This window comes from Carassius carassius, chromosome 28 (genome assembly GCF_963082965.1).
Source record: "Carassius carassius chromosome 28, fCarCar2.1, whole genome shotgun sequence".
Lineage (NCBI taxonomy): Eukaryota > Metazoa > Chordata > Actinopteri > Cypriniformes > Cyprinidae > Carassius > Carassius carassius.
In genome coordinates, this window is record NC_081782.1 from 15,550,261 (window position 1) to 15,565,514 (window position 15,254).

At 37.7% G+C, this 15,254-nt stretch overlaps 1 protein-coding gene across 4 annotated transcripts in view; it reads right to left on the minus strand.

Annotated features, from left to right (window-relative positions):
• LOC132108075 (roundabout homolog 2-like) overlaps nt 1-15,254 on the minus strand; it is a 68,108-nt gene that overhangs the window by 14,612 nt on the left and 38,242 nt on the right. For all 4 annotated transcript variants that reach the window (XM_059514571.1, XM_059514570.1, XM_059514569.1 and 1 more), the window contains exons 7-11: nt 8,719-8,843; nt 6,933-7,104; nt 5,471-5,676; nt 3,350-3,431; nt 3,015-3,183 (exon numbers count right to left, since the gene is read on the minus strand). In XM_059514571.1, the coding sequence (XP_059370554.1) occupies nt 3,015-3,183; nt 3,350-3,431; nt 5,471-5,676; nt 6,933-7,104; nt 8,719-8,843 (754 nt within the window). The remainder of the gene's footprint in view (nt 1-3,014; nt 3,184-3,349; nt 3,432-5,470; nt 5,677-6,932; nt 7,105-8,718; nt 8,844-15,254) is intronic.

Below are 15,254 nucleotides of genomic sequence, written 5' to 3' on the forward strand. Positions count from 1 at the left end.
TTTATTCCCTCAGCTTGTTCAGTAGTAAGGTGGTTGTGTACAGAATACAAACCCCTGCTATTTTGCCATACCGCTACCTGTCGAAAAAATAGCATGTTACTAGAAAACCTGCAGTTTTTCAAAAACCGCTGCACTATTGTGATGCAAATGAAAAATGTAGTTAACTTTGTAGCAAGTCTGTTGCTCCCCAACAGACTCCTTATGTCTTGTGTGAATAAAAAGCTTCACTAGCATGCAGAATTGGACACACTGGCCTTTGTTAATGAGAAAAATGAGCACGGAGCAGGGTGCGAAGGACAATGGAGAGGATCTGGCCTCATCTCCATGCACCGTGAGCACATAAGGTCTGCCCAGTCGACTTCTCGGACTGTGTGCACGAGCGTGACCTCTCAACAGAGCGAGTTGCACTATAAATCTGAGCGTCTTCTTAACAAGGTGTCAGAGCAGAGCTAAATAACGACTTGGCCTCTACTCTCGGCCTCCCTGCTGCTCTCCTGGCGGGACAATAATAGAGCCTTCTGTTCATCTGACCTCCACAGAGCCCAGAGGGACAGGTTCTGCTGAATTCTAACTGCAGCCCCAGGGAACATCCAGCCTGCAAGAGAGCAATGCTTCACTCTCACTTTACCATAAACTTCCATCCGCTCTGACACTCTGAATGACGCCTCCAACAGAACCGGCACTATAATGAGAATGTCTGCCCCTCGCACTACCCATCAGGCCACTGGAGAGGGTGTAGAAGCCCCTTCCTCATATATTTCTTTTTAATATGTAGCAGTGCTACAGACTTTAAATCCATGCAGGAACTGATTGTATGCATTTCCCAATACGAGATAAAGCGCAAACTTTGCAAGAGACGAATGTTCCAAGCTCAATGCAAGTAAAGCTGTATCGTTAGCATCCCTGACAGGCTTTTGATTACCATAAAACTCGGCCCTCAGAGTGTAAACACAGACACAAATCATATGTAATGCCTACAGGGTCAGAAATTAAAAGTGGCTCAAAATGCCTTTTTTAATTTTTTGTTCTTAATTTTTTCATTTTCCAGTGAATTTTAAAATGCAGGAGAAACGCTCCATAACATGTTCCTCTGTTTTTCTTGTTAGTAACATCTGATATAGTTCTTAATATTTCATTCTAGGTCTAGTTATACACAATGTGATAAAAAATATGAGTAAATATTGATTTTGTTTTATTGGTTACACCCTTCCCTACCACCCTACACACTACATCCAATTATAAAAGATATAAAAAGATGACACAGCATGATTTTATATCGTTAGAAATAAACACAACCACACAACCACATAACGGTGAAAAAATGCCCTGAAAATCAAATCCATAGGGCCAGTATTGCCTCTTAATGGAAAATTGGATTTCTGACACTGAAAGTGTGTATTGTAATGCATTACATTAGAAGTCTATAGGGCAAAGCTCTGCACTGGAGTAAACCATGTAACTTTCTCATGATGCACATAAAGATCCAGAAGGGATTGTTTACACTGAGGAAAAACACACAGGAATTACATATCCAGACGTTTATCCACTTAGAAAAGTAGTGTCACCTCAAAAGGCTGATTTGGGTAAAATAACAGCTCAAATGACACACATATTCATACAAAATGTTAGCACTTTAACTAAAATTAAAGCTGTATGTTTATACTTTTAAACCTTCCAAAATGCTTGTTCTATAAATCAGAAGTCTTCAACTTTTTCAGGCTAAGGACTTCTTGGTAGATAAGGAGACTTTTGTAGAAAAATTTAAACTAAACTAAACCACAACATAATACAACATAAACTAAGGACTTATTCCCAAGGATGCATAAGATTATTGATGTATACACTTTAAACCCTTAGGTAACACTTTACAAAAAGTTCCATTAGTTAACATTAGCTAATGCATTAACTAATATCAACTAACTATGGGCAAGACATTTGTTACTGTATTTGTACATTTTTCATTAACATTAGTTAATGGAAATACAACTGTTCATTGTTTGTTCATGTTACCTCAGGTCCATTAAAGGGTTAGTTCACCCCCCAAAAATATCATTAATTACTCACCCTCATGTTGTTCCAAACCTGAAAGACCTTCGTTCATCTTCAGAACACAAATGAATACATTTTTGATGAAATTCGAGAGTTTTCTGATCCTCGATAGACAGAAACACAACTGACATGATCAAAGCCCAGAAAGGTAGTAAGGACTAGGGCTGGACCAGAATAGTCGATTATTCTAATATTTGTTCGGTGAGTTGGCATTCGATTTTCAATTTTGAGATTCAAATTATATATATATATATATGGATGTAATATATATATATATATTTTAACACCTAGCATCCCCAGCAAAACAGTCTTTATTCACACTTATAAGCCATGCTCAAAAAATGGTATTCAGACCAGCCCTAGTAAGGACATCGTTAAAATAGTCCATGTGAAATCAGTGCTTCAACCATAATGTTATGAAGCTACGAGAAAACTAAAATAATGACTTTATAATGTTATGAAGCTACGAGAAAACTAAAATAATGACTTTATTCGACAATTTCTTCTCTTGCGTGTCAGTCTTCAACACATGCTCATAACAGTACCATGTTGAAAAGTTGTTATTTTTGTTTTCTTAGTGTCTATGGAGGGTCAGGAAGTTCTTGGATTTCATCAAAAATATCTTAAATCATTCCCTGAAGATTAATGAAGCTCTTACAGATTTGGAACAACATGAAGGTATTTAATGACAATGTTCATTTTTGGGTGAACTAACTATTAAAATAATATTAACAGATATAACCTTTGATTGTAATTATGCATTAGTAAATGCTGAAATTAACATCAGCTAAGATTAATAAATGCTTCAGAAGTATTTTTTCATTGTTAGTTCATGTTAAACAACGTAATTAACTAATGTTATTAAATGGACCCTTATTTTAAAATGTTACCAACCCTTTAAACGAAAGTAAAAAGGTGAAAAGTTATTCAAACAGTAGTAATTTAGCATTAATAAAGATATAAACCTGAAAGCCTCGATGATGTAAGAAGTGACAGCATCTCCGCCCTCATGTGGGTTGGGCTGCCAAGTGAGAGTGACGCTATTTGAGGTCACATCTGTCACCACGGGCTTCTGAGGAGGACCAGGCAGCTGCAGGGACTGTGAGACCCGCGGGACGGAGGATGTTCCAGTCGCTAAACACAAGATACAGAGTCAAATGTGACTGCGTCAAGGGTGCATTCTTGTCCAAGGCCGTTTGACTGCACATTGAAATCATCAGTACAACGAGTTTCTTGAAGTGTCAGCCTTTTCAAAGTCTTATAGAGAGCTGTGTTACAGAGAAGAATGCTTGTATGTTACCTTTCACTGTCACGGTACCACTCCAACTCATCTCACCAGTGGAACTGGATGCGACACAGGTGTACGTCCCTGAGTCAGTCTCCTAGCAACAGAGAAGACAAAATCATCTCTGAAAGATGACGAAGATAATTGCGAGCATGCAATGTTTCTGAAGTAGTTGTGTGCTTTTCTCTTTCCCTCCAAATGAAGCGGATCAAATGTATTGTTTCAGCCGATCAGTCATTTCAATTTGTTTTCAGTTAGTTCGAGGTTGTGACTGTTAGATCTCCTCTAAGATCACTTTTGACATTCTCAACGGCTGTTTTATATTCTGCGAACCGCAGTGCAATCTGTCAAACGTCTCAATTAAGATATACAGGCCTTGTACCACAGATGGCATTCTTATTGGAATGTTCTTGAAATGTGAAGCAAAGAAAAGCTGTGCAATATACAGCTGCTTTTTTTCGAGTTACTTAAACTAACTTTTGAATGACAATGTCTTTCGAATGCTATATCAGGGTCAAAATTCTGCATTTAAAAATGGGTTCCCTTTCAGTATGAATTTAAATAGACCTGCCCAGATACTAGAAGAATTTGAAAAATAAATTTACAGAATTGCAATTAATGCATAACCGAGCAATTTTAACACAAGAATGATAAAAATTATTCATTCAAAGTAATTATATACCCTTATATACCATATTTGTGTACACTATAGTGCATACTATAACAACACACTCTTTTTTTTTTATAAAAAAAAATACTTTGCAATAAATACAAAATAAATATACTTTTTTTATTATATTGATAAAAATATTAAATTGATGCATTAGCACATGGTCCATAGAAATTATAGTTAATTTATCAAATACAAACTAATTTTGGTAATTATTATCATAAAATGTTTCTGGAACTATTCTATATGTGTATGTGTGTATAAAAACAATTAAAAAAATAATATAATATAATATAATATAATATAATATAATATAATATAATATAATATAATATAATATAATATAATATAATATAATATAATATAATATAATATAATATAATATAATATAATATAATATAATATAATATAATATAATGATTAATGTTTTTTTTCATTACAACATAATACAACACAAACTATAATAAAGTGGATGGTACCACTTATATGTATTTACACACACAAAGGAAATAGGGTGAAATATTACATTTTTGGCTAAATGTATTCTGTTTGAATTAACACTAAAAACTATATAAAAAAAGAAAAATAGAAAAATACAATAGTGTTCCTAAGATTCTTTTTTTTTTAAATGAACATATATATTTATTTTGTAAAAAAAAGAATAATTGTGTTTGTGTGTGTAATAAAACCTGAATTGGTGCATTTTGGGAAATTAAGTGTTGCTCCATTTATGGTCCATACAAATTCAAGTTAATTTATCAAATAAAATGCAGATAATATTAAACACAACCAATATTAATAATTCATGAATTTTATTCTGGATGGCACACAACCATGATTCTTTTATGTTATGTTATGATATAAGATGTATGATGCTGTTTTAATATTCAAAAGAGATCCCCACAGAGTAATATTGGCATATTAAATATTTCACTTCTCCAATCTTATCTGATAGGCTAATATATATGTTTTGTCAAACACTATATCATGACATGACAGATTTGGCTGGTTGTTTAGATGTATCGCACTCAGAGCTTCAAGTCTTGAGCTATTTTTCCACTGGACCTACTTGATGAATGAATGCCAAAATCAATTAAAACAAATCTTACTCTTTTCTCCAAACTTGGAAGGAAACTGCAGATTAGTGTCACTTTCACTTTATCAGTGTAATTCGTGTGCGTAATTACATTTGAGCTAAATGTACGCAGAGCTTCTCCAAGTGATCAAATCTGTTGGTTATTGATTTATGAACGTTACGTGGCTAAATGTGTTTTGCATGCGCTGATGGAAACCCTGCCTCGAGTAAGAAATGCTCAAGTGGACACCATTATTTCAGGTGTGCTTGTGAACGTCTCACTTAGTTTGAAATGTTTTCTCAGAGGCTCTCTGTCCAGGGAGCTTTCGCTTTTCACAGCTCTAATCAAAGCAAACAATTCACATCTTTGTCTGAAGCGTCTGTCAAATACCTTCAAGCCGCTGATGTGTAAAGTGCCGTTTTCCATTAGGCTTATGTGAATGTCATCGCTCAGAACGCTTTGGCCGTCCTTCTCCCACCTGACGCTGGGGATTGGGCTGCCCATCACATGGCACTGGAGTAGGGCGCTGGAGCCTAAAGCGAGCGTCTGGTTGGCTGGGCCCTGTCGGATAATTGGAGGGACGAGATCGGATGGGCCTGGAGGATAAACAGCAGAGAGTGTTTGTGGGGAGTGTGTTTGCATCTGTCCAGTTGTCTAACAGTGCTTCTGGCATCCAAAGATCAGTCTGACTTGTACGGCTACGGAAGTGCAACTGGCAGTCAGAGTTAATCACACTTTGAGAACACAATGGCACAAAAGATGAAGATATTGTGTAATCGGGGTGATGGGTCAGTATGGTTGACTTAGACTAGTTATTTCAGGGTATCTGCAGAATTGTAAGACTTTTTAAAGACATTTTAAAACTTGCAGGAGTACAATGAATAACGCATACTTAACAAACGCATACAGTACAATCTCAAAAATAAAGCACGTTTCTCAGATTCTTACTTGATTAAACAGGCTAAGGCATATTTTCAACAGCAAAACAGGCTTATTTCAAAGACATCAATATTAGAGTCGATCAATATTGAATTTGCTGATATGATGAAACCAAGGCAATTAAAAGATTACTGTGTTGATACTCATGAAATCTATATATTGAAACTTTTCTTACTGTGACGGGGCAGCCCAGAGAAGCCACAAAAGTTTTACATTTAATTAAACACCAGATACAGTTTATTGTGTAACCACAATACCAACAATATTCAGAAAAAATATTTGATGTATAATGCAGGACTTTTAATTACAAAAAAGCCCTCCAAAAAACGGGACTTTTATTTTGAAGTATCAATGCTTTACTGCTTTTAGCTACTTATTCAAATAGACAAATACAAAAATCCTCAACATATTACAATAAAAATACCGTAAGGTAAATACTCATCAACAGCTTCTTAACTTTGAAACATGGAGAGCTCACAATTTATTTAACCACATCATTGCCTTTAATTATATAATTCCACAAGTATGGTATTTGTCATCAAATGTAAGACCGCTTAAAATTTGAATTACATTTATAATATTAAAGAGTTTTTCTGGCCTAAAATTTTATGAAACTGAATGTATGACTTTTAAGGACTGGCAGAGACCCTGAATTATTGAAGTCAACTAGTTTATTATAAAATGAGATGCTGCAAAACCTAGAAATGAAGTAGGTTCAAGTACACTTCTCTTTTAGTGATCCCTCAGCAAGCACCATTAATTAAAAACTAGCTTTATGATTTAAAGAGTGCACATAAAAATGAAGAGCCATGCGTATTGTGTGTGTTCACGCTTAGGCGGTTTGTTAATGCTAGGGGTTTTCTTCACAATTATCTCCAGAGATGCCATTTGAACTGTAATCCCAGATACTCACCAGTTTCCACTTCCAGCAGAGCCTTGGCAAGGACACTTCCTGCCACACTGATCGCCTGGCAGATATAGTAGCCGGAGTCCTCCGAGTGAACATCAGAGATGGACAGCTCTCCGCTCATGGACACAGAATAACGGCCCGACTGGGAAGGAGGTTGGCCGGGGAAAAGCAGCATCTACGGCAGAGGACAGACTCTTGAGTTCACACCACACTGTGGGTAAATTACCAAGTGTTCAGAGAGACTGAATATCTGATTTACAAATTCCAAACAGCCAGGGAAAACAGGATAGTTCTTGTTCTTTTGAAGGAAAAGAGTTTGATGAACTATGTGGGCATACTCTAATTATTATTATGATGCAATGCTCTTGAACAGTTAAAGGTAATGTAATAAAATCAGCCTGTTTAATTGGATTTTATTTGAAGGACAGATGTAAAGGTGTTAAGTCATTCATTCATGTGATGACAAAGCGGAATTTTCAGCATCATTACTCCACAGTCTCCACAGATCAAGTGTCCCATGATCCTTCAGAAATCATTCTAATATGCTGATTCAAGAAACACAGTTGAGCTGCTTAATATTTTTTTGGGAAACTGTGATTCAGTTTTTGATAAATAGAAAGTTCAAAGAACAGCATTTATTAGAAACAGGAATCTTTTTTAACATGATTCATGTCTTCACTGTCACTTTGATCAGTTTAATGCGTCCTTGTTGAAGACAAGTATTTAAGTATCTAAAAAATTAAATGCTTGAATATGGTGCCTCCAAAATATCGCTGAAAATCTGTAAGCCGATCATCTCCATCAAAACTGATTTGAGTGCTTGGTTGTGTTTTTCTGGCAGTTTAATTCGCTGAGCGAAGCTGTTTGCTACTTTGTGGGACTGCAGTGGGGTTAACTGGGGGTACATACTGTAAAGTGAGGGGGAATCTATGCACTTCTCTTAAGAGGCTTAAAATGGGCAAGTAATGGACGAAGGTGAAAAGGCCACAGCCTAATCTGGAACACAGCTGCAAATGGCATACAAGCATGAACACGAGGGACGTGTTATAAAATCCATTGCACAGACCACACCCCAAATGACACCAAAATGATGTGAGCCATCAAGGCTGAGTGGTCTTTAGCTCTCTACCGCACTGACAGTGGTCTATTTTTAGATTCGAAATACACTCCTGACTGCCATTACACTGGACTCTGTGCTTTTGCTGGCCTATGGGAGCTGCTCTGAAACCTGATGTTCCTCTCTGTTAAATTTTCTCCTCCCACTCCTTCACAAGTCTCTCTAGGAGGTCCAACTCATCGGTGGTTTCCCATAATGGCTTTGAAAACACGCTGCTTTGTCAAAGGGCCCAGCTCCAGCAATTCAATGCTCTGAATCATCTCTTCAATGCAATCAGCAATACACGGCTAATCAGCATCAACAAGGGTAAATATAATCATAGAGGCTCTAGGCTTGTTTTCAAGCTCTGGCTAAGTTAATGAGTCACTGATAAACATGCTCTGAGATGCAAATAAATCATCTTTCTACGAAGAGATCTGCCTTTGATCTCCAATCAGGCTCTTTAAACCCACGCATGACATTCAGTGAAGTATTGGATTACTGGGGGACAATGCTGAGCCATCTCATAAGCAGCATCTCGAGTCACGTACAATGCACTGTTTACTTATGCTATACAGTATGTACTTGACTATATACTGTATGAATTTTAAAAGGTAATATAGTGTATTTATACACTGCTCTTTAAACTAAAAAAACATGCAATGCTTGATTAGATACTGTAGCTGCACTCACCTGACTCCCTTCTTTCTGCCAGAAAACTGCTGGAAGAGGGTTTCCCTGGGTGCCACATTGAAAAGTGACAGTCCGTCCCTGGGCAGCGACTTGATCCTGGGGACGTACGTCAATCTGTGGGGGCACTGCGGCCAGAGAGAGTAGAATGTGGCTGGTTAGAGAATTTGAAATGCTTCATGATTTCTTGCATTTTTGTCTTTTTTAGCTACCTAGGTCATACAAATGGATGGAGGAAGGAAAATAAATAATGGTAAATAGTGTTGGCAAAATGACACAATGACCCAATAAGCAATTTACAGAGGAAAAGTTGAATTGTCCAGTAGACCAGATCGATCAAATCCAAGTTATTTAATAATAAACATATACTTTAATTTCTTTAGAAATGTTCTGGAATCAAATGATTGAAGACGTTGGCAGCTCTGTAAATTAGAGCAGAGTTTGTGGCACTGCAGAGATACATTCTGAAAACTCTAGAGTAACATCTGAGAAGTAGGAGACTCGAGCAAACGTCTCAGGGGGAGTCATTTATTTGCATTCACTGTGTCTGTTGTTTCAAACTAATGCTAATCAACTGGAAAGCCCAACACCCAAAAATCAGTTTCCAATCCAAAAAGATACAGCAGACTATCGAAATTTGGCATACTTTACTGAGATGTCTGTTTGTGGCAGTTTTGTAAGCAAACCTTTCAATTTGTTCTCCTCTAAATCCCCTAGCTTTCTAGGAGAAACAACTGAGATGTTGAAGAGACATAATTTGCGATTCGTTTCTGCTATGGGAGGCTCTGACAACAACTACTCATACTTGAACTTGGTTTGATTGAATTTAAAAATGTGAAGTGAAGTGAAGTGACATTCGGACAAGTATGGTGACCCATACTCAGAATTTGTGCTCTGCATTTAACCCATCCAAAGTGCACACACACAGAGCAGTGAACACACACACACACTGTGGACACACACCCGGAGCAGTGGGCAGCCATTTATGCTGCGGCGCCCGGGGAGCAGTTGGGGGTTCGGTGCCTTGCTCAAGGGCACCTAAGTCGTGGTATTGAGGGTGGAGAGAGAACTGTACATGCACTCCCCCCACCCACAATTCCTGCCGGCCCGGGACTCGAACTCACAACCTTTCGATTGGGAGTCCGATTCTCTAACCACCAGGCCACGACATCCCCACAAACCCTCACCAAACACCATCTATGCTCGCCCACTCTATAAAAACATGTATTTTAAATCACTTATCAGTTAAGTGCTGTCCTCTGAGGCTCATCAGCTCTGTGATTTGCACATTAGCGTGAGAGCTGTCAGATTTAAAACATATAGAGTCTCCAGTCAGCCTAGATTAAAGCAAGTAATTAGTTGTGAATGCAAAGCAGATCCGTGGCTCACGCTGGGATAGTGGCGGATGCATGATATTGAAAAACATCTGTTTTCAGGGGCGATGTTTGAGGTGGTTACTGCTCTGTTTATCGCTCTAAAAGCCAAACGGAACCACCAATGTTATCCAGCAGCCATTTCCCACCCACTTTTTAGTACGGCGCTGGGCTCAAGGCTGTGTGTCTTTGTTTAGATAACCAGACCGCTACCCTGCTGTTCAGAAACTTCACAGTAGGTTTGTACTGCAGACCCAAGTGAGAGAAGGCGTATGAGAGCGAGAAAGGCAGACAGGGAGAAAGCGCGAGATCTGACTCATCCGTGTTGTTTCTCCATTTTCACATTTTTTTCTTACGGGGCTACAAGCTCCCACACAAATAACAACTCATGACGAGAAGCTGACAAAGATCATATAAACCGGAGGAGAATAATAGTGTGGGGAGAAGTGGCTCAGGGCTGACGGAGCTACTGCTCACTTCTGCAGGTGACAACTCCCAAGCGACAGATTGACTTGTATGTATGCATGTCAGCTTTAGGGATTGAAATAATGAGTTAAAGAAACATCTCCGAATATAATGAAATTCTGAAGCCTCAAAGGGACAGAATATATTTTTTAAAAATATCTGGGTTTTTATTTTTGGCCTTAAAAATCAATGCCTTAAATATCTTCTTTAGCATTTATGGCTTGATGAAGCAACTTTAACATCCACAGAACATTTCAATTCTACAAAACATACTTTATTGATTGGTTGGGTAAAACTTTACTTAAAGCCTTTATGTATAAGGCATAATAAAAGTCATTTTAATGCATTAATTATGCCTTGCAATGCACCTTATAATGCATTGTACAATCTCATGAGTAATTGTAACCACAGTTATTATAAAATAACACTTGCATTTTAAAATTCGGTTTTAATTGTTTACAAGATATAATATAATATAATGCACATTATGAATAATTCTAATGTATTATACCCTTTATTAACCCTTTATAATGCATTATACATAAAAGCTATAAGTAAAGTGTTACCAAAGGAAGTTTAGATTATTAAAATGTTCTTTCTTCACAGTAAGATTCTTTTAAGAACTGTTTACTGAATGGTTCTTTATGGAACCCCAAAAAAGGTAATTGCGACAATTCAGACTTTTTTACATCTTGCAATTCTAACTTTTTCTTGTTCTTCTTTTTTTTACCTCATACTAACTTTCTTCTTCTCAGAGTTTATATCTGCAATCTGTTTATATCTAACAATTCTGCATTTATATCTTCCAGTTATGAATTGTGAGATAAATATGGAACCCTGTTTCTGCCACAGAATAAAATAAATAAATAAAATGTGTGTGGTATAAATGATATAAGGTCAGATAAAGTTAAAGATATAAAGTCAGAATTGCCAGTTATAAAGTCCAATTTTCAGGGGAAGAAAGACAACTGTTTATATCTCACAATTTTGACATTATAACTCAAAATTCTGTGTTACCATGAAGTCTGAATGGCAATATATTTACACAATTTTGAGAAATAAAAAAAATCACAATTCAGCCTTTATGACATGCAATTGTGAGGTGATATCTTGCTATTCTGAGAAAAAAATTCCTAATTGCTAGGAAGTCATAATTACCTTTTTTATTTTTATTCAGTGGCGGAAATGGGCTTCTATAGACAAAAACTCACAATACCTTTTAAATGTTTTATCCCATGGCAGAAACAAGCTTCCATATGAGGGTGAATAAAAGATTTTAATTTTTTTTGCATGAAATGTCCTTTTAAAAGCCACAGAATTAAACCACACAATTTCCCATTTTTAATACAGGGCACGTTTGAGATGATCCAGTGAACGAGGATGCATTTGACTCACGACTCATCCTGTGGGCATTTTGTTGGGCTTGGTAAAAGCTATTGTGCACATGGCCGCTCATCGTGTGTGCTTGTCTGATGAGTGTAAAAACAGCAGATGTGTGTGGTCAGTCGTAATCTTCAGCGTGTTAAGTCACTGATGCTGTGGCTTTGCTCCCTGGTATTTTGGGGAAATGTTAGGCTAGAAGGCAGCAAACATCTGCTGAAAGGATCAGAGAAGACAGCGTTCCCCTGATAGACACAGGCCCTGTCAATCTCACATTAGCACAGGTGTTCTCATAACATCACACAGAAAGTAAAAGTTAACAGACTGCATGCATAACTATTTTACTCTAGCTTCTGCTACTGTGTATTTACATATGGGACTGAAGAGCTGCAGTACATGCAGGGCAAAACTCACCAAGTCTCAATGTAAGTAAATATTGCTGTGGAGAGTAAATTAAACTAGATACTCACCAGTGGCTGGAAACCTTTGCATAATAATGCTGCATAATACAGAAGTAAATCTGTAAGAATCACATATTTGGATTTGGATTTTTTTTCACGTTAATCCACCAAAACGAAAATGTGAATAGTGAAATGCTGATTTTTGTGACAGGTTCAGTTCCACTGAGAGACGGATACTGGCTCATGTCAAATGTGATGCTGTGAGTGACAAAAACAACAACAACACATTGGGATTTTGTTCATAATATTTTAGTTTTGGTGGATTCATGTGAGAAATATTCCACATACAGTATGTGAATAAAAATTCTTACATATGTATTACAGCAGTATTATGCAAAAGAAACAAAACTGTTTCTCACCAATATAAAAAAAAAAAATCTAAATGTAATTGACACTTTATTTGCCGGTAAGGAAAAACCTTTATTTTGTTTCTGTTTTTTAATGATAAATTATATTGATATAGACAGTAAGGGAGAGGACAGGAAATGTGGAGATGTGCGGGAACAGGATTAGTCCATGTCACACGTCAGATTCTACTAACGTCACTAACATGGGTGCCACAAATTAATGTGGAAAAGCGTGTGCACTAATTAATAAGTCAAATTCAAAAGGCTTCTATTTTTTAACTCTAATTTTCTATTTTACACCATTTTTTCAAAATCTAAGAAAGCTTGAGTTTGTTGACAGCAACTGCATTCAGTCTCAAAATCCTTGTAGCTGGTAGAGGGTGACGTGAGGTCATAGGTTCGATCTTTAGGTAATGCTAGCACTGATCAAATGTTTTGTAAGCAGTTGTTTTGTATAAAAGTGTCAGCCAAATGCACAAATTTAAATGTCAAATTTGCTTGTGTGGTACCCATGAAAAATGAGTACACAATATGGTTGTGTGAATAATAATATCTTCCTTCTATGCCTTTCATATGGACATTCATGAAGTACTTTATTTTTTTTACTTTGCACGGACACTTGAAACAGAGACTTTTATTTTGACACGGGATCGCGCTTTCGGGCTATCTCTGCAGCTTCCGCTCACACGATACAGAGGAGCTGGCAGAGAACAGACGCGATTCCCGACTCTCTTCTTTCTTTCCTGTATTTTCAGGTATATAGTACAAATGTTCGGGGAAAACTTGACTAAATAGGGTAACATCCATTTAATTACAATGTACAGTGAGGGCTGGTTGTGAGAGTTTGATAACTTACATCTGTGATTTCTAAAAGTGTTCATACTGAGGTAAAACTACTGTAAATACTCCTGTGTAATGCAATATTTGAGTCTAACATGTTTATTCAGTGTCTCAGATCTAAATGTTCCATTGAGTTATGTGTAAAAGTTAATTGTTTATGTTATATGTTATGTGCAAAGCTCACTCTGAACTCGCGCTTGGCGCGCTTGATGGTCACGTGACCAGCTCATGCAGAAGTGTGTAACGGCAGCCTAAATAGCTGTTAATGCTTTGAAATGTTGATTTTTGACAAACTAATGGTGAAACAAATGTCACAAATGTTTTAAGAGTTGAAACAGACTTAAAATATGCACTTAGGTGAATAATCAAAGTAATAACTTGCTAGATTTGACTGTTGACCCATGAGAAAGTATGGAAAGAGTATTGTTATATGTTCAAACAGGTTAAATGAGAAAAAAGACAAACAATGAAAAGAGATTATATGAGTTTATTTTTGTGGTTTAAGAAACTGGTGGATGTTGAAGATTGATTTGTTGTCAATAAACACACGATACAGAGGAGCTGGCAGAGAACAGACGCGATTCCCGACTCTCTTCTTTCTTTCCTGTATTTTCAGTAATTTGTCTGCTAGGTCTCCGGAGGCGGGGCCTGCAACAGATTCTTGGGGGCTCGTCCGGGATCCACTCCATGTGACGCTAGGAGGCGGATCCAAAGATTTCCAGGACGTGGGACCAGGCAGCGTTGGGGCTAGAGGCCGGCGGCTGCTACATCCACGGACAACGAGGCAACAAGGCGTGTACCAGGTGATCTGCTGGGTGACTGTCTTTTCATCCTGAGGTTGAGGCTACAACCGGAGTACTGAAAAAGCGACATAATGGCGGGTCGTGCAAGGAAACAGCTGGTGTGGGACGTAAAGAGAGATTTAATCAATTTACCTGCTGACGAACTGTTCCGCATTGCCAAGGGCATCGGGCCAGTACCTGGACACCACACAAGTGAACTGGATCTGGAGGATAGTGAGGTTTGTTTCAAGTACATTGACGATTACATGTCCAGTGAACATTTGCTTGAGGCTGAGGACCAAGGGATGAGCGAACTGTTGACATTACAAGATACTGTAAAATCAGCAAAACAGATTGGCGCTGCTGTATCTACACCTGATGTTGATATAAACAAACACTTTGCACATGTGTTACATCCATCCACCACTGGTGACACTTACATGACTCCACCTCATGTGGCATCTGACTCAGGGGGTGTTAAGGGGACTGAATCTGAAACAAACACAAACATACATAAAATGCTTGCAGAATATGAAGGGATAAGTAGAAAAATCCACCAGTACATGACACTTACCCAGCACACGGACTCGACTCACACTGTAGCGCAGGGAAACACCACTACAGCACACGTAAATCACACTGAGCGACCTAAACATGTAGCTCATGATTTTGCTTTTCCTACGGGGTTACAGTATATTCAGCCCCGTGAGTTTAAGATACACGGAGGTCAGATTGGGGACCACTCGTCAGACATCACGTATAACAACGTATGCAGGCAAATAGACAGTGGTCTGAAAGAGTACTTCAGCAATGCCGACATTGTCAGAGGGGTGCTGCGAATTATCAAGCCGGGCATTTTTAAAGATATGCTAATGAACAAGGATGATATGA